This window comes from Eucyclogobius newberryi, unplaced genomic scaffold (genome assembly GCF_026437365.1).
Source record: "Eucyclogobius newberryi isolate DKJ021-1_F unplaced genomic scaffold, fEucNew1.0.hap1 SCAF_10, whole genome shotgun sequence".
Classification (NCBI taxonomy): domain Eukaryota; kingdom Metazoa; phylum Chordata; class Actinopteri; order Gobiiformes; family Gobiidae; genus Eucyclogobius; species Eucyclogobius newberryi.
This window is the reverse complement of record NW_027315724.1, coordinates 35,938,741-35,957,174: the sequence shown is the minus strand read 5'-3', so window position 1 is coordinate 35,957,174 and position 18,434 is coordinate 35,938,741. Positions and strand designations below refer to the sequence as shown.

The 18,434-nt window shown below is 45.1% G+C and overlaps 1 protein-coding gene across 1 annotated transcript; it reads left to right on the top strand.

The window, feature by feature from the left end:
* The first annotated feature begins 4,392 nt into the window (after nucleotides 1-4,392).
* appbp2 (amyloid beta precursor protein (cytoplasmic tail) binding protein 2) lies at nucleotides 4,393-18,010 on the top strand. The gene is made up of 13 exons (XM_072456118.1): nucleotides 4,393-4,740; nucleotides 7,798-7,886; nucleotides 11,607-11,758; nucleotides 12,690-12,813; nucleotides 13,476-13,644; nucleotides 14,914-15,003; nucleotides 15,567-15,634; nucleotides 15,718-15,823; nucleotides 16,352-16,476; nucleotides 16,785-16,870; nucleotides 16,966-17,156; nucleotides 17,386-17,551; nucleotides 17,740-18,010. Exons 1-13 carry the CDS (start codon nucleotides 4,603-4,605, stop codon nucleotides 18,000-18,002), a joined length of 1,767 nt encoding a protein of 588 aa, XP_072312219.1. The 5' UTR covers nucleotides 4,393-4,602; the 3' UTR covers nucleotides 18,003-18,010.
* Nucleotides 18,011-18,434: the final 424 nt, after the last annotated feature.

The following is an 18,434-nucleotide window of genomic DNA, read 5'->3' as shown; positions in this document are numbered from 1 at the left end:
TAGGATAAAAGTAATAAAATAAGATATAAAAACAAAATCAAATATAAAATTGAATCAAACAAACACACTAAAATCAATCAACAACAACATCTAGTTAATGTAGTATTTTAATTTTGATCAAATGTCTTCATACAATTGTCATCTCTTTTATTAGCTCTGAAATGTCTATATGTGGACTGCGATTGCTGCCAGTCTTGTCAGAGCCTAGTGACCTCTGCAGACTTTTACCTGCTTTCGACATAAAAAGTCCAACATTTAAGTCCCATTTAGTCCAAAGTTCCTCAAATTTGTTCTTTCTCATCTATTTTAAACCGACTTTTCAGGTTTTGCCAGTTTTTTTCTATTTATTTTTCTTCTCTAGTTTCTGGTCATTTTTGTTCACTCGATTTTGTATAGATTTGTGTAAATATTAGTTTGTGTTGTTTATTTGTGTATTTATGGGCTTAAAAGTAACCAAATACATATTACAATACTAAAAGTAGCCTGTCATGACAGTGACTCTGGTGTGCTGTGTCAAAGCAGGCTTGAAATCAAAAAACAAATAAAAACTTAGAAATTAAATGTTAACAGCAAGTTTTTGTCACTTAGCGAGACCAAAAAACATACTCAAGTAGAATAAAGAGTGTGATTGTACACAACATAAACTCTCTTGCCTTGTCTGGAGTGAACGTGGTTTAAATTTGTCATGTATTTGTCATGTATTACTGTATGTGTGAACCATGATATGAACATGTGACCACATGTGGACACTGATCTGGGACGTGTCCTGTTTCTCTCTGAAATTATGTCCAAACAAAGCCACAGTTTAGAGACATGTGTAAACTCTTGACAACCAATGTTTTCTGCTGAATATTAAACACTTCCTCAGGTGGTTTATTTCTTTAAGCTTTGCTTTGAATGTTACACAGTATGAAATAAAACATGTCTCATCCTGAATTCATTCAATTACAGGTGTAACGCTCAAAATACCCAAAAAAAACACTTCTTTGAGTAGGATCGCCCCTCCACAGATCTGACCCGAAATTTGTCCTGTTAGTGGAGTCTCCTGCTTGTCTCCATGAAATAGATACATTTAATGCCATACTGTGAAGCATTCCTGGCCATTGACGAGTGTGACCAGTGTGAGCTGATGTGTGTCAAGCGTGACCAGTGGGAGCTGATCTGTTCAAGTGGGACCAGTGTGAGCTGATCTGTTCAAGTGTGACCAGTGTGAGCTGATGTGTGTCGAGTGTGACCAGTGTGAGCTGATGTGTGTCAAGTGTGACCAGTGTGAGCTGATCTGTGTCGAGTGTGACCAGTGTGAGCTGATCTGTGTCGAATGTGACCAGTGTGAGCTGATATATTCAAGTGTGACCAGTGTGAGCTGATCTGTTCGAGTGTGACCAGTGTGAACTGATCTGTGTCAAGTGTGACCAGTGTGAGCTGATCTGTGTCGAGTGTGAGCTGATCTGTGTCAAGTGTGAGCTGATCTGTGTCCAGTGTGACCAGTGTGAGCTGATCTGTGTCCAGTATGACCAGTGTGAGCTGATCTGTGTCGAGTGTGAGCTGATCTGTGTCCAGTGTGACCAGTGTGAGCTGATCTGTGTCGAGTGTGACCAGTCTGAGCTGATCTGTGTCGAGTGTGAGCTGATCTGTGTCGAGTGTGACCAGTGTGAGCTGATCTGTGTCGAGTGTGATCTGATGTGTTCAAGTGTGACCAGTGTGAGCCGGTACCACTGTACCTTTACTAAGGCTTTAATATTACTATAGGTCCGTGACACAATGCAATGTTTATTTTTAAGGTTGTAGTCAGGGCCGGCCCAGCCTATAAGCGAACTAAGCAGCCGCGTAGGGCCCCGAGGCTTTAATAGGGCCCCCAATCTGGCAACCCGTTTTATGCGAAGTGCAAGCGCAGCGTGCGCCACTAGTGTAGTAGCGCTGCTGGCGCGGCAGCGCACACAGCGGTAACATATAACGCACAAACCGCATTTATTTGTAATGACAATCTGGCAACCAAGACACCAAACCTGCGCTGATTGGGCAACTTCATTGTGCGTGAGCAGAACGAGAGCAAAACATAAACACAACAGAACGTGGTCCCTGCGTGGTCCTCATGTCCAGAGGAATATATCCCCCCGATGCCGAAAAACGAAAGAAGAAACTTCTTGATGTAAAGAAACTGCAAACTCAACAACACTCTCCAGGTATTGAACTTCTCTTACAAAGAGACGGTTAATGCTGCTGTTTGAAACAACACGATTCTGTCACGTTCGCTCAGGCTGGAGGAGACGAGAGCTCTGCCCCGCGCATAATAATATGTCTGAATGAAAGATAATAAGCTTCACATTGACACCAGCCCGGTAGTGTCAGCTGCAGGTGAGGCCGGTGAGGGGCGTCTGTGCCCCGGGTCACTAAGAGGCGGAGATCCGGTCCGGACGAGCGCCGTCTCGTCCAGAACCTCTGACGTGAGACTTTGGAGTGAACAGTGTGCGGCCCCTGTCCCGGGCCCCTGTCCCGGGCCCTGTCCCGGGCCCCTGTCCCGGGCCCCTGTCCCGGGACCCTGTGCAGCCTCAGTCAGAGATGAGCGGTTTGGGTCCCTCTCTCTCACATCACCATGTGTGAGATCAATCGTGACTCGTGATGTCTGTTTTACTTTGACTTCTTAACGTGCAATGAGAGGAACGTAAAGGTTTATGCACGTGAGGTCCATCAGCCAATCACATCGCAGCATTGTTTCATGCAGGAGTCCAGTGTGTGATGTTCAGATCAGAACAAACATTTATATTGTAATTAACTTTTAATAGAGCAATAAAACATTTAAATTTATTTAAAAAGCATCATTAGACTATTTGTTATAAATTATAATAAATTGATAGTGAAAAATAACCAGACATATTATAATTACGTCTGTTATAGAATAATACTATATATTTTTATACAAAAGTGGCAAAGCTGCAGAAACGCAGTCTCTTCACTATAGCTAGGTTTGGACCTTCACTTTTAGTTCTGTTCATTCTCTGGGAATAATATGTTTGCACTGTTTTATCAGTGTTAATTGTTAATCAAGCAATGCTTATGCCATTTGTTTTAATATAATATAATTTAATTAACTTGTTTTGTCACTTTGGCAAGAAGGAACAGTTGGGAGCTGTAAAAGATAAATTAGTAAGGATAACTATTACTTTTACATTTTCAGTTAAAATGAATCAATTTGATCAAAATTATTTTTCATAGCCAATATTGTATTGAGTAATTAAGTACCATAATGTATTAATAACTGGCTTTAGTCATTTTCTCCTGGCACAGTTTCATCACATCATCATTTTATAGCATTACAACCTCAACATTTTACTCTTACTTTAGCCGGCTGGACCACATTAAAATGCAGCAGAAGACCCAAAAAAGGTCTGAAAATTTCTGGGGGAGGGCCCCCAGACCCCCCCTGTTCATTAATTTAAACTAATGTGCTAATGTGGCTGTCGACTCTTAACGCTCACAAATACGCCCAAAAACATATCTGGGATGTGTGTTATTTGTACAGGGAGTAGAGGTGATGTCAGCGGAATACCAAGTTGCATTGTGGGATTTAAGTTATCAATATTTGAATTTGTGAGGTGTTGAGAATAAACTAACAGGCAAACAGATGCTCTGGAGTTTTGTTGCGCTTTGTTTGCGTTGAAGAAAGTTCCCATATGTGAATTGTTCACTGACAATGGCAATAAAACTGATTCTGATGACGTGGTGAGGGGCCCCCAAAAATGTTTTCGCTTAGGGCCCCCTGAAGGCTTGGGCCGGCCCTGGTTGTAGTGGAATTTGTAAAACCTGCCAATGATTATTTGGGCCAACAAAAATAGAATGCCGTAGAATAACTTTATTGTCTGTCCTACACAGTGATGGTTCAAAGCACACAGACTATAATAAAAACACATTTCAATAACTGAATAAATTTGAATTTCTGTACACATTTTCTGAAGACAACTAAGTCTGTATTTCTGCCCTGATGGAAGCAGCAAATAATTAATCCAAGAACCAAATATCTGGGAACGCACCACAAGAGCGGTAAAGAACCAGGATTAAACCACCACAAGTCCAAAAATGTTGGACTTGTGCTGTAAGTTTATTGATGTTTTATCATATTTTTGCCATTGTTAAAATATTGATTATATTTATCATTATTATTATTTTGTCATAATCTCTGCTCGTTTTTCATCTGTTTCTGTATACTTCAAAAATCTAAAAAAGGAAACATATAAATACAAAACCGCTGTAAGCTGGACAACTTGTCCCCGCTTTTCCGGGATTTTTCCGGGACTTTTCCGCGTCACCTGCGCAGTGACGTCATCGCGTCGGGTGCGTGCGTCTGAACGTAACCGCTCCGGGTTCTGCAGCAGCGGCAGCGGCAGCGGCAGCAGCGGCAGAAATGAGGCACAACCGGGACGTCTCCAGCCCAGAACGCCTCTCGTAGCTCGGTGTGTCCCTCTCCCCCGGGGCCGATGCTGCATGGTGGGGCTTCTTGGGGCAGCTTTCTCTCCGCGCGGAAGGCCGTGGTGGATGTAGCGCGAGGAGCCGCGCGCGCTGGGCCCGGGCTGCGGCGGCCGTTTGTCGGGACCCGGAGAACACAACATGGCGGCGGCGGAGCTCGAGTGGATCCCGGAGTCGCTCTACAACACGGCCATCTCGGCGGTCGTGGACAACTACAGCCGCGCCCGGAAGGACATACGCTCGCTGCCCGAAAACATACAGTTCGATGTCTATTACAAGGTGAGCTCCGGGGGCCGGGAGCGAGCGGGGAAAGATGGCTCGTCTGCGCGCTAAAGGCTGTTAGCATGCGCGGGGCTGTTAGCATTAGCATCGGTGCGAGGGAGTTTTGCTCGGCTCAATCTGGGCTAACCGGGCTTTTGTTTGCGTGTCAGTCGATTTTATGACATTCATTGGACATATTGGACTCTCTGCCCTGCATTCTGTCCATTAATGTTGTCTTAAATGGTTTTGTTTGCTTGTTTTTCATGACATTTGCCATGTTTTGTCCCGTAGCTCTGGGATCGAAGGTGTCATAACGGCTAAAAATGGTGTTTACATTTGATAAACCGCTTCTTATTCTGTGCACTAATCATGGAATAGTTATGCAATAGGCTGTGAATCGTATAATTAAGTTCCTAATGCCAAGTGTGTTAAAAGGTTAAAGTTTAAAGATGCAATGTGGAACTTTTCCGGTGATCGTCTGGAATTTTCCACACGTCGTTTCCATTATATTCCCCACAAATTCGGTTTTAAAGATGAATATAGTAATTGTGACTAAAATAATCATGGTACTTAATAATCATAGTCTTGTTTGGATAATTGTAATGTCTGGACACACATGTTTTAACAGTAAGAAGGTGTTTTTTTTGAGTAAATATGTAAAAAATGTACATGTATTTTTGTTTTTGTCATCAATTTTCAACTTTTTTTGTAAATATTCTCCATTTAGAAGCGTTCATTTGCCATATTTCACCTTTTATTTGGTTGATACTGTATTTAAAAAGTCTCTGCACTATAGAAATACTTGTTTGACTTTCCAAACAATAAAATAATAGTTTTTACAGCCGTACATTTCTGATAACACGTTTTTAATGGTCAAACATAGTGTCATTTTGTCCCCGTGAGTCTTTTCGTATATTTTACCATATTATTTAGTGGCCGCGCTACAGTTGTTCATCTAAAACATTTGTAATGAGCACAGTTTTGATTTATTTTGAGTTTAACAATGAAATAATGCGGTTAAAATGTATTTGGTTCTGGAAAAACACGACACATCACGAGCAAAATATCGAATAACACTTAAAATTCATGTCAACATAATTTCAATTTACCGTTTTTTCGCTGCTGCTCATGTTTTTATTAAGATTTTTTATGAACAACAGCAGAAAAACGTGAGTCAGCTGGAGTTTTGGGAGTTTTATCTGACTTCACCGTTTACGACGTGTAGTTTTTACTTTACTTCATCTTTAGATCAAGTGCAGCTTAAAGTATTTCTAGTACTACCACTTGTACTACTTGTCTTACTACTTTGTTTGTCTTTATGTCGCTGCCCCCGGTCAGTTCTCCAAACGGGGAGCGCGCGGGTCAAATTACTCTCCACGGCGTGTGAAAAGTGTCACGGAGCGAGTACAGGACACCGGCTCACGTTACTGCAGTTTGAACATGTCAAAATGATAATACACGGCGATACTTAACTTTTAAACTCTTGTGGACGTTTAATTTAATGGCGAGGCCACGTCCACAGGACAGCCATATTCACTGTAAGAAACTAAACAAAAAAATTAGGTCTTACTTTCACGATAAACTGGTTTTGTGGCTGAAAATATGAACAAATATTGACAAAAATGAGTTTCCTATTCATTGTAGTCAGACGATGTAATGTCAGTTCAACAGAAGTGTTAAAACGTGACTTTAAACTTATTACCGTATTTTCTATTACTTTTTTCATAGTTTTGGCCGGTGGTATATATTTATACTTATATACTTATACTCCGGAGCGACTTATGAGATATTATTTGTTATTTTCACACATGCAACCGCATTTCATACTCCAGTGCCACTTATATATGTTTTTTTCTTCTCTATTATGCATTTTTTACCTGGTGTGACTTATACTCCAGTGCAACTTATAGTCCCGAAAATATCATCACAATTCACAATATAATAAAATTTTTTAATACTTTTCCAGTCCCTAAATACGAGATGTAAAAGTAACTTGTGCGTCTACGGCTCAAATCTTATCGCAATTTAGTAAAATAACATAAATAGTGCACAGAAAAGGCACCGGAGTCTCTTATACAAAAGTTTGTGTTTGAGTTTGTGCAAAGAACTCAGCTATTCAGTTCATATTTTAGTCTTCTCTCTAAATGAGCCGTTAAAGTGCACAAATGAACAAAAGCCACAGTTTCTCCTCAAATACATATAATCAGTTAGTCTGATGTGTTGTTCTGGATCAGAGGAGCATGTGTAAAGCTGAAATATGAAGTTGTGGTGTTATTTACTCAGTGATTCACGGTCAGATATGTACAAACGTGCACTTGTATTGATCAAAAATAGTTAATGAGCAGAGTCCAAACACACTTGTTTACAAAATCCACAGTTCAAGGGCAGAGTTTGTCCTGAAAGGTTCATAAAGGTGTGTCTGCAACATGGGCCCAGCAATAAGTCACTGTTAATGAACGTACTCCTAACGTTCTGTCATAACAAGAAGACAGTGGTCTCTGTTCAGTGGACAGTGGTCTCTGTTCAGTGGACGGTGGTCTGTGTTCAGGGGACGGTGGTCTGTGTTCAGGGGACGGTGGTCTGTGTTCAGGGGACGGTGGTCTGTGTTCAGGGGACGGTGGTCTGTGTTCAGGGGACGGTGGTCTGTGTTCAGGGGACGGTGGTCTGTGTTCAGGGGACGGTGGTCTGTGTTCAGGGGACGGTGGTCTGTGTTCAGGGGACGGTGGTCTGTGTTCAGGGGACATGTCAGGTTCTGTATATTTTAAGCTTCAAAACGCTGTGTGTTTTATTACAATTAGTCTGATTAGACCCTCAGGATCGCAGCGAGACCCCCACTTCAAAACGCATCAATACCACGTTTATTTATGTGTAAATATCTCATGTTACAACGTGGGCACCTGCCGTTTATGACAGGTGCGGCCCGAATATGGACGTTCTATTTTCTCTGTAAATATCGTGTGCGAGGCTTTTATTCAGGAGCTGTTCAGCCTGAAGTCCAGTGAAGAAGAACGAGTGCAGCTCCTTCTTTGGACCTATGTTTTAGACCGGGACCAAACCTGTGCTTTGTCTTTGCAGTTGTACCAGCAGGGACGGCTCTGCCAGCTCGGAGGAGAGTTCTGTGAGCTCGAGGTGTTCGCCAAAGTGCTCCGAGCGTCCGATAAAAGGTGAGCTACTAAACACGCCCACATCTACAAGCACGTAGCGCCGCGGCAACGCCCTCCAGAGACGTCACTGCACCTTTAAGTCCACATGAAGCTTCTCCTGTTTTTATCATTCTTCAGACTTAGTTTAATCCTGTTTTATCACAGTTTTACTTCTGTTAAAGGCGCAATGGACGATTTTTCGGCGATTTGAGAACTCAGGCGGAAGTGCACATGCCACTCCCCCGTGCGGACTGATACATCACACACGTGCGTTTGTTTATTAGCGCGACGGAGCACATCGCATCTCTCGTCTCCCGTAGATTTCTGTCCACTTCTGCGTCAGCTCGAACTGTCTTTCACCGTCTTCATTTTGCCCCGTACACTGAGGGAACTATATTATGATAGATCCATGCGCTTAGGCACGCGGAAACGTGGGGACGAACCGCACGCGGCTGCAGGTGAACGATGGGTGCGTTTTATGATTGATACGTGGCAGGACAAATGATTTATCCACGCCACGAGGAAATATGATAAAAAAAAATCGTCCATACCACCTTTTAAGTTGCTGTTTGCGAAGACATTTTTTGCGAAGAAAAATAAAAGCTTAAAATGACAGGAAGTGGAGCTGAATCTCTCTGTGATGTCATCAGTGTGCGACACAGAGACAGTTTAAACCATGGTCGGACTAGATAAAGGTGTTTTATGGTCTTATTGTGTCAGAGCAGAACTGTTGTGTCATTTATGTGGAGTTTGGCTCTTGTTTACAGTCTGGTTGCTATGGTAACAGCTGTGGAATCACCTCTGTCATATCTGTGCTCACGTCCAACCAGGAAGTACAATTATAAACTTTACACAAATAAAGATCGAAAATAATAACAATCTTGACAATTTTAGAAGGAAAACTAAGGCTTTTTTGTTAAATATATCATCCAATAATCTACCTAAATGTAAAAAAATATATATATCTGGCTGTTTATGTAAAATTTAACTTTATTTTGTCATTTAGAGCGTTTCATTTCTTAAGCCGCTCACAAACTTGAGGAACAGTGACATGTCAGACCACGAGAATGACAGAGAATTAAAGATTTCACTGTCGTTTTGTCTCAATAATTGTTAAATCACAGGTCGTTTGTTTGAAAGCTAATGAGCTAACTGCAGCCACAACATGAGTCACATCCCTCAATAAAAGACCGTTACATTCATTAGAAAACAATGACGAAAACTATGTTCGACAAATAGGCCCGCATTCATTTAACCACTGAAACATGACATTTATTACATGACGGTGCAGATTATGATGCAAACGTGTCGGATCGTAGGAAAACAAAAAGACCATAAACGTGTCACTTTCTCCGCTCTTTACGGTGTGATTCGTGCATCTTTGGTTTCATAAACTCCTGCAGTGTTTTTATAATGCAGAATTCCACAAAATGCAGTATATTTCCTGTTGCACGGCTTCTTGTGAATCGGACAAGACTGTTTCTGTGTTTAGGTCGTATTCTTTAAACTGGATTAAAGCTTCTTTGTGTCAAACGTTTGTGCTTCTGGTGGAGTTTAAAGGGTGAAATCACAGCCGTCACTGAAAGTAGGTCAGGATATCAAACCGGACTCCAGCTGATTTATAACGTTTTGCCCACACGTGACCTCCATCTGCGGTTTCACGCACGCTCAGTCTTATTACTTATCAGATTTGTTTGATTTATAATATGATTGAAATGATGATTGTGACGTGAGCGATCTGATTTCTGTCTCATCTTTGTCCCACAGCAACATCAGGCTTTATTTATATTGTTTTCAGTCGTTAAACGTGCTCTTTAGTGCCTTTTACTTTGCCATCTCATGTTTTAAAAGTAAATAACAGAATATTTATAACAAACAAAATGTCATTTGGATCTTGGTGCGTTTCCAACACTGCGACTGGTGTAGTTCCCCCTCGTGGCAGACAGATGGCGCCACCACGGGATGGTTTAAGAGACGGATTTAACAGTCGCCGTCGGTTTATTTCCGGGTTTGAGGCGCTGCAGGTTGTTAATACTGATCATTTTATGTGTGAATTAAAACATAAAAACTGTAATACGACTGTTACACACAAATCTGAAACAAATACATTATGTTAAAGACAAATCAAAATATGACCTGTACTTTTGACAGTTTTTGACGACGTTTCAGCCCGAGGAAATAAAAAGCGTAATAAGGAGCCAGAGCGATATCAACATGATTATTATTTTTGGTAGTTTCTCGATAATAATAGTCAGACAATATTGCGTCAATCCAACAGAAATGATCAGACTGAAATGTGTGTAAAATAATCTCAAAAGTGCAGAAATCTCACCTTTTATAGTCTTTATCACTTTTGTTGTTTTTAATCAGCTTTTTTTGTAAAATGTTTAACTGTAAACGATAGCATTTTGTGTATCTTAGAACTGAGATGTCCAAACTACGGCCCGAGGGCCAAATGCGGCCTTCAGATTTATTTTTGTTGGCCCTAAGGCTAGACCCAAACGACAAAATTAGTAGTTTTTCCTGTAAAATTGTAAAAATGGTTAAAGGAGTGAAGGCATCAAAACTGTCAAATGCTAAATTTTGAATGGTTAAATTTATTGTCTAGTTGTTCTGCTCCGTGTAATATAATATAATATACGTATCATATATTCAGCGCTAAATGGAACAAAACTGGACTTTCTGGACTCTTTTTACGGCGGCTGCGTCAGGATGAGCACAGTTTCAGTAGCGTCTGAATGGATCGTCACGGCGACGGTTTGACAACAGTGGAGTGATTTAGAGCTGCAGAGATGAGACGAGTCACAAGACTGTGACTCGGGGCCCGACGCGGGGCCACGAGAACGCAAAAACATGGGATCAAGTCGAGAATAAAGTCTGTAACGTGGAAAACGACAACAGTGTCCAAAACCGTCCAAATGATTTATTATTATTGAATTTAATCCTCTTTATCCTGTGGTTTAGGTGGGACGCTGTGAGGTCAAAGGTCAAAGCAGGGCATTTGGACAGAACGCCCTGAAGAATATGTATTTATGAAAGATTTAAGTCAAAATAAATGAGATCGGATGATTTTCGGTCATATCGAGTTTACGCCAAAACTCTAAGAAAAACAAAATTCGCAAAAAATATGTCAAGAAGTTGTTAATTATTCAAATTTAAATGTCAAAAATAAGTGACATTTTCAGTTTTTACTCACAAAATGTCTTATTTTGGTGTGAAAACATGACATTTTCTTACATTTATGAGCGAAAACTACAATTTATATCTTTAATTTTCATATTTCTGACAGATCGAACGACTCTTTGAACTAAAACACAGTCGAGATAAATATATTTTACATTTTGCCCAAATTTATACACATTTGATCCCAGAATAGCAATTTTTTTAGGTTTATAACTTCACTTCCTGTTTATAATTGATGGCATCACACTAGGAAATGACCCATAAAACACTGGGCCAAAACATCTAACGTCATTACTTTTTTAATTTGACAAATAATTTATATGAGAGCGACTTTATTTAGTTGAAATAATGTTTAGAGAGTGAAAAAAGTTTGTTTTGTGTAAATTATGTATAAAGTTTGGATGGAAGGGTGTGATGTCACTTCCTGTCGTTTCCCGGCGACTTGTTTGATGTAAAATTATCATTTATATTTACATCAGGTACAAATACACCAAATAAAGTCAAAATCGGAACATGTTAAGACCTGTGACTAAGCTGTGCCGCCCTCCCCCTCCCCAGACACCTCCTGCACCACTGCTTCCAGGCGCTGATGGACCACGGCGTGAAGGTGGCGTCGGTGCTGGCCAACTCTTTCAGCCGCCGCTGCTCGTACATCGCCGAGTCGGACGCACACGTGAAGGAGAAGGCCGTCCAGTTCGGCTTCGTGCTCGGTAACGCTCGCTGCGCCCCCCGGTGGCCAGGAGGTGGCGCCGCGGCAACCTTAACGATCGTTCTTTATGTGTATTATTGACACCGAACAAAACTGAAATCCCCAATTTTCTTTCTTTTTTAATGGAATGCCGTTTCAATAGTTTGTGACGGGCTTTTTGAAATGTTATTATTTATTTTATAGCGCCCCCTGTAGGTCACATGACTCATTGAACTAAAATGCAGTTAAGATATTCAGAATTTTGCTAAAATGTTATAAAAATGTTATCCCAGAATAGCAATTTTTTTTAGGTTTATAACTTCACTTCCTGTTTGTAATTGATGACATCACACAAGAAAATTACCCAGCAAACACTGGGACAAAACTCGACTAATGTCACTTTTTTATTTGACTAATAAAAATATATGAGAGCGACTTTATTTTGTTGAATCCATGTTTAGAGTAAAAAAATAAATCTTTGTGTAAATTATGCAAAAACTGACTGGAATGAGTGTCCTTGCTGTGATGTCACTTCTTGTCTATGGATTTGTTAACTTTTCTCCACAAATACCTGCTTGATTGGTGTAAAACTATAATTCATATGTACAACAAGTATAAATACACCAAATAAAGTCACAATTAGAAAATCATAAAAACTTGTCATATGTCACTTTAAATTAATTTATGGTTTTATGATTTTTGCTTTTTATCGGATTTAACTGGTTTTATTGTTTTTGGACTTTTCATATCAAATTGGGCACGTGTTATTATAGCTTTTTTTTTAATCATTTTGTTTTTGTGCAGCCGGCCGAATCTCGCTGTACGTCCAGGGAAATAAAACATTTAATTCATTTTAAAACCATCATTAAAGAGACGCTGGATCGTCTCTGATTGTAAAGTTCATCATTTCACACGCGGCTCATTCACCGTTTACCCCTTTTTACTTTCCTCAGGCGGTTTCCTGTCGGACGCTGGTTGGTACGGCGACGCAGAGAAGGTGTTCCTGTCGTGCCTGCAGCTCTGCTCGCTCCACACTGAAGTGCTGCACTGCTTCAGAGCCGTGGAGTGCTGCGTCAGGTCAGTGGCTTAGGACCGGCTTCAGGCCCAGGTCAGTGGCTTTAGACCGGCTTCAGACTCGGGTCAGTGGCTTTAGACCGGCTTCAGGCCCGGGTTATTCGCTTGATAAAGAAAAAAGTTCTGACGTTCTGATTTTCACAAGAGCTCGTCAAAGTTGCTCGTTTCTGCTTTACATGGACCCGATGGCGTTGGGGTGGAAGCCGCCTTAAAGCCGCATGAAAGCCGCGCCGTCGGACTTTCAAATTAAAACCCAACTCGTCCCAAGCTCTCTAGAACTCTTTGCACACACAGAGATTCACTTTGGGACCAGCTCGCACTTTAAAGCGGCTTTCTCAGAGGGCAAAGTGAAGCCGGGGCGGACCGGCAAAGCGCAGCCAATCAGAGCGCTGCTTTCGGCTCTTACTTCCTGCTTGACAAGAAATAAAAGACGCTGTTAGCTTCAAACGCCGCACCGTGGTCTCTATGTCACGAGTGTGGCTTTTACGATGAACTCTTGACAAAACAAGTGTAGTACGGCAGCTTTAAGGTCGGGACATCGTAATTGTACCGACGTCGACTGAACAAACGCACAAAGTCGCCCGAATAAAGCGCTAAAACGTGAACGGGACCTTTTCGTTATCGTTCCTGGTTCCATGTTCTTGACTCGGCCCGTGTGTCCTCAGGCTGCTCCACGTGCGAAACGGTAACTGCCGGTACCACCTGGGCGAGGAGACGTTCAAGCTCGCCAAGTCCTTCATGGACAAGCTGTCGACGCACGGGCACCGGGCCAACAGGGCGGCGCTGTACGGAGAACTCTGTGCCTTGCTCTTCGCCAAAAGCCACTACGACGAGGTGAGACGCTCAACACGCCTCTGAACGCACGCGCGCCTCTGAACGCACGCGCGCCTCTGAACGCACGCGCGCCTCTGAACGCACGCGCGCCCTGAACACACACGCGCCTCTGAACGCGCGCGCCGCTGAACACGCGCGCCTCTGAACACACACACCGCTCAACACACGCGCCTCTGAACACGCGCGCCTCTGAACACGCGCGCCTCTGAACACGCGCGCCTCTGAACGCATGCGCGCCCTGAACGCATGCGCGCCCTGAACACACGCGCGCCCTGAACACACGCGCGCCCTGAACACACGCGCGCCCTGAACACACGCGCGCCCTGAACACACGCGCGCCTCTGAACACAACGCGCGCCTCTGAACACACGCGCGCCTCTGAACACACGCGCGCCTCTGAACACACGCGCGCCTCTGAACACACGCGCGCCTCTGAACACACGCGCGCCTCTGAACACGCGCGCCGCTGAACACGCGCGCCTCTGAACACGCGCGCCTCTGAACACGCGCGCCGCTGAACACACACGCCTCTGAACACACACGCCGCTCAACACACACGCCTCTGAACACACACGCCGCTCAACACACACGCCGCTCAACACACACGCCTCTCAACACACACGCCTCTGAACACGCCTCTGAACACGCACGCCGCTCAACACACACGCCGCTCAACACACACGCCTCTGAACACGCCTCTGAACACGCCTCTGAACACGCCTCTGAACACGCACGCCGCTCAACACACACGCCGCTCAACACACACGCCTCTGAACGCGCCTCTGAACGCGCCTCTGAACACGCGCGCGCCTCTGAACACGCGCGCGCCTCTGAACACACGCGCGCCTCTGAACACACGCGCGCCTCTGAACACAACGCGCGCCTCTGAACACACGCGCGCCACACGCGCGCCTCTGAACACACGCACGCCGCTCAACACGCACGCCTCTGAACACGCGCGCCTCTGAACACGCGCGCGCCTCTGAACACGCGCGCGCCTCTGAACACGCGCGCGCCTCTGAACACGCGCGCGCCTCTGAACACACGCGCGCGCCTCTGAACACACGCGCGCGCCTCTGAACACACGCGCGCGCCTCTGAACACACGCGCGCGCCTCTGAACACACGCGCGCGCCTCTGAACACACGCGCGCCTCTGAACACACGCGCGCCTCTGAACACACGCGCGCCTCTGAACACGCGATGCACTGGGCACTTAAGTTGTTTTCAGGAGTTCTTTGTCCCATGCTCATGCTGTGTGTGTGTTTCAGGCGTACAGGTGGTGTATAGAGGCGATGAAGGAAATCACTCCAGAACTGCCTGTGAAAGTAGTAGTAGATGTTCTACGGCAAGCATCAAAGGTAAAACGACCTGGACTAGACCGGGACTTAGACCGGGACTTAGACCGGGACTTAAACCGGGACTAGACTGGGACTTAAACCGGGACTAGACCGGGACTTAGACCGGGACTTAAACCGGGACTAGACTGGGACTTAAACCGGGACTAGACCGGGACTTAGACCGGGACTTAAACCGGGACTAGACTGGGACTTAAACCGGGACTAGACCGGGACTTAGACCGGGACTTAAACCGGGACTAGACCGGGACTTAAACCGGGACTTAAACCGGGACTAGACCGGGACTTAAACCGGGACTTAGACCGGGGCTAGACCGGGGCTAGACCGGGGCTAGACCGGGGCTAGACCGGGGCTAGACCGGGACTAAACCGGGGCTAAACCGGGGCTAAACCGGGGCTAAACCGGGACTGAACCAGGGCTAAACTGGGACTAAACTGGGACTAAACCAGGGATAAACCAAGACCAAAACTTGACCAAATGCGGGACTAAAACAAGACTAAACCTGGACTAAACCAGGACAGACTAAAGCTCTAAAGTACTTTAATAATCGATTCTTTTCCTTCAGGCTTGTGTCGTGAAGAGAGAATTCAGAAAAGCAGAACAGTTGATCAAACACGCGGTCTTTTTAGCGAGGTAAAAGTATATTCATCATTTACACATTTCACACTTTCCCCTTCAGTATTTTCATGATAATTTTGACGTTCTGTTTTTCTCAGGGAACATTTCGGTCACAAGCATCCCAAGTATTCAGACACGCTGCTAGACTACGGCTTTTACTTACTAAACGTAGACAATATTTGCCAATCGGTCGCAATTTACCAGGTGAGTCTCTCTCTGTGGTAAAAGTGTAAAAGAACAGGTTTAAATGTGCAGATAATGTCACGATTAAAGGCCACGGGACAGACATTCAGCAAAAGAAATCTGCACAAATGTCACGTGTTATGTATTTTTGACCCGTTTGATTTTTGAAAAGTCCCAAATTTCCAGAAATTAAGTTCGCACGGGAAATTTTCTAGATGTTTCCATCTCTTTGTAACCGTAAATATGACGTGTAAAAGTATTTTCAAAGTATTTGTTTATTTCAAAGGCGATTACAACAGACACTTGGCATTTTCTGTGAAGTTTAAATCAAGTTTTTTTTTTATTTTACTGGACAAATGCTGATAAAAAGGCTAGAAAACTGTATTATTTCCACCATTTTGTAACAGAAAAACAAACTGACCGACACTTTTAACCCGTGAATTCAGAATTGTCGCTTGTTTTTTAGCTTTAACGACCTGACAACGCAGCGTTTTAAAGGTGTCATATTCCTGTCAAATTTTGCGCTCACTGACCCGTCTCCACCCGCAGACGGCGCTGGACATTCGGCAGTCGGTGTTCGGCGGTAAAAACATCCACGTGGCCACGGCGCACGAGGACCTGGCGTATTCGTCGTACGTGCATCAGTACAGCTCCGGGAAGTTCGACAACGCGCTGTGAGTCAAACCTTCTGAGTGACAGGAGACGGTAGAGGAGACGGTAGAGGAGACGCTAGAGGAGACGCTAGAGGAGACGCTAGAGGAGACGCTAGAGGAGACGCTAGAGGAGACGCTAGAGGAGAGGCTAGAGGAGAGGCTAGAGGAGAGGCTAGAGGAGAGGCTAGAGGAGAGGCTAGAGGAGAGGCTAGAGGAGAGGCTAGAGGAGAGGCTAGAGGAGACGTTAACCTGTGTACGACTGCCAGCCCGCGCACGGACAAAAACCACACTTTAGACGTTCTATTGCTTCATCACTCTTGTGTTTGCAGATTTCACGCAGAACGTGCCATAGACATCATCACTCACATTCTGCCCGAGGATCACCTGCTGCTGGCCTCCTCCAAGAGAGTCAAAGGTAAATGTCACGTCCGCACACTCTTAAGTGTTAAAAGCACGTGGTTTTGGAGCGTTTCTGGTCCTGAAGGTGGCCCTGTCCTTTGTGTTATGCAGCTCTCATTCTGGAGGAGATCGCCATCGACTGCCACAACAAAGAGACGGAGGAGCGTCTCCTGCAGGAGGCGCACGACCTGCACCTGTCCTCGCTGCAGCTCGCCAAGAAAGCCTTCGGCGAGTTCAACGTGCAGACGGCCAAGCACTACGGCAACTTAGGGAGACTCTACCAGTCCATGAGGAAGTTTAAGGTGAGAACCAGGCTCAAATGGGCCTGAAGCCGGGCCTGAAGCCGGGCCTGAAGCCGGGCCTGAAGCCGGGCTAAAGCGAGGCTAAAGCGAGGCTAAAGCGGGGCTAAAGCGGGGCTAAAGCCGGTCCAAAGCCGGTCCAAAGCCGGTCCAAAGCCGGTCCAAAGCCGGTCCAAAGCCGGTCCAAAGCCGGTCCAAAGCCGGTCTAAACCCTCCATGTGTCTTGGTCCAGGAGGCGGAGGAGATGCACATCAAGGCGATCGAGATCAAGGAGCAGCTCCTGGGGAACGAGGACTATGAGGTGGCTCTGTCTGTGGGACATCTGGCTTCTCTGTACAACTACGACATGAACCAGTACGAGGACGCAGAGAGACTCTACCTGCGCTCCATCGCCATCGGTCAGACTGAACACACGCACTGAACACACGCACTGAACACACGCACTGAACACACGCACTGAACACACGCACTGAACACTGACCACACGCACTGAACACTGACCACACACACTGAACACTGACCACACACTGAACACTGACCACACACTGAACACTGACCACACACTGATGGTTTGTGTTTGCTGCAGGTAAGAAGCTGTTCGGCGAGGGCTATAGTGGTCTGGAGTACGATTACCGCGGCCTCATCAAACTCTACAACTCGGTGGGAAACTACGAGAAGGTCTTCGAGTACCACAACGTCCTGTCCAACTGGAACCGCCTCCGGGACCGACAGTTCGCCGTGGCCGACGCCCTGGAGGACGTGAACAACACGCCACAGCAGACGCAGGAGGTGGTCCAGGCGTTCCTGCTGGCGCAGACTCTGGGCCCCGCCCGGCCCTGCCTGCCGTAGAGCCGCGCCCACTCCATCTAACATGAAGAAACGAGCGAAAGGAAACGCGGCATTGGTGCTCAACGACGCCCGCGATCCACGACGCCCGCGATCCACGACGCCCGCGATCCACGACGCCCGCGATCCACGACGCCCGCGATCCACGACGCCCGCGATCCACGACGCCCGCGATCCACGACGCCCGCGATCCACGACGCCCGCGATCCACGACGCCCGCGATCCACGACGCCCGCGATCCACGACGCCGATGGTTTCGCAGGTTCGATGGAAGAATTTGTGTTTAACTGTGAAAATGCTGATGTTTTGACCCTCGTTATTGGGTCATTATTGGGGCTGTTCACATGAAAGAAAAACTGGCATAAAGTATTTTCTGTCGGAATAAAAGAACAAAACGGCTTCACAAAGTGGAGCCATAATTCCACTCCAAAGACG

Excerpts from the sequence above, each read along its gene's own strand:
- appbp2 (XM_072456118.1), top strand. The coding sequence starts at position 4,603 with ATGGCGGCGGCGGAGCTCGAGTGGATCCCGGAGTCGCTCTACAACACG. Across the intron at positions 13,645-14,913 it reads CCAAAAGCCACTACGACGAG|GCGTACAGGTGGTGTATAGA; the intron begins GTGAGACGCTCA and ends TGTGTGTTTCAG. Across the intron at positions 17,552-17,739 it reads CCTGCGCTCCATCGCCATCG|GTAAGAAGCTGTTCGGCGAG; the intron begins GTCAGACTGAAC and ends TGTTTGCTGCAG.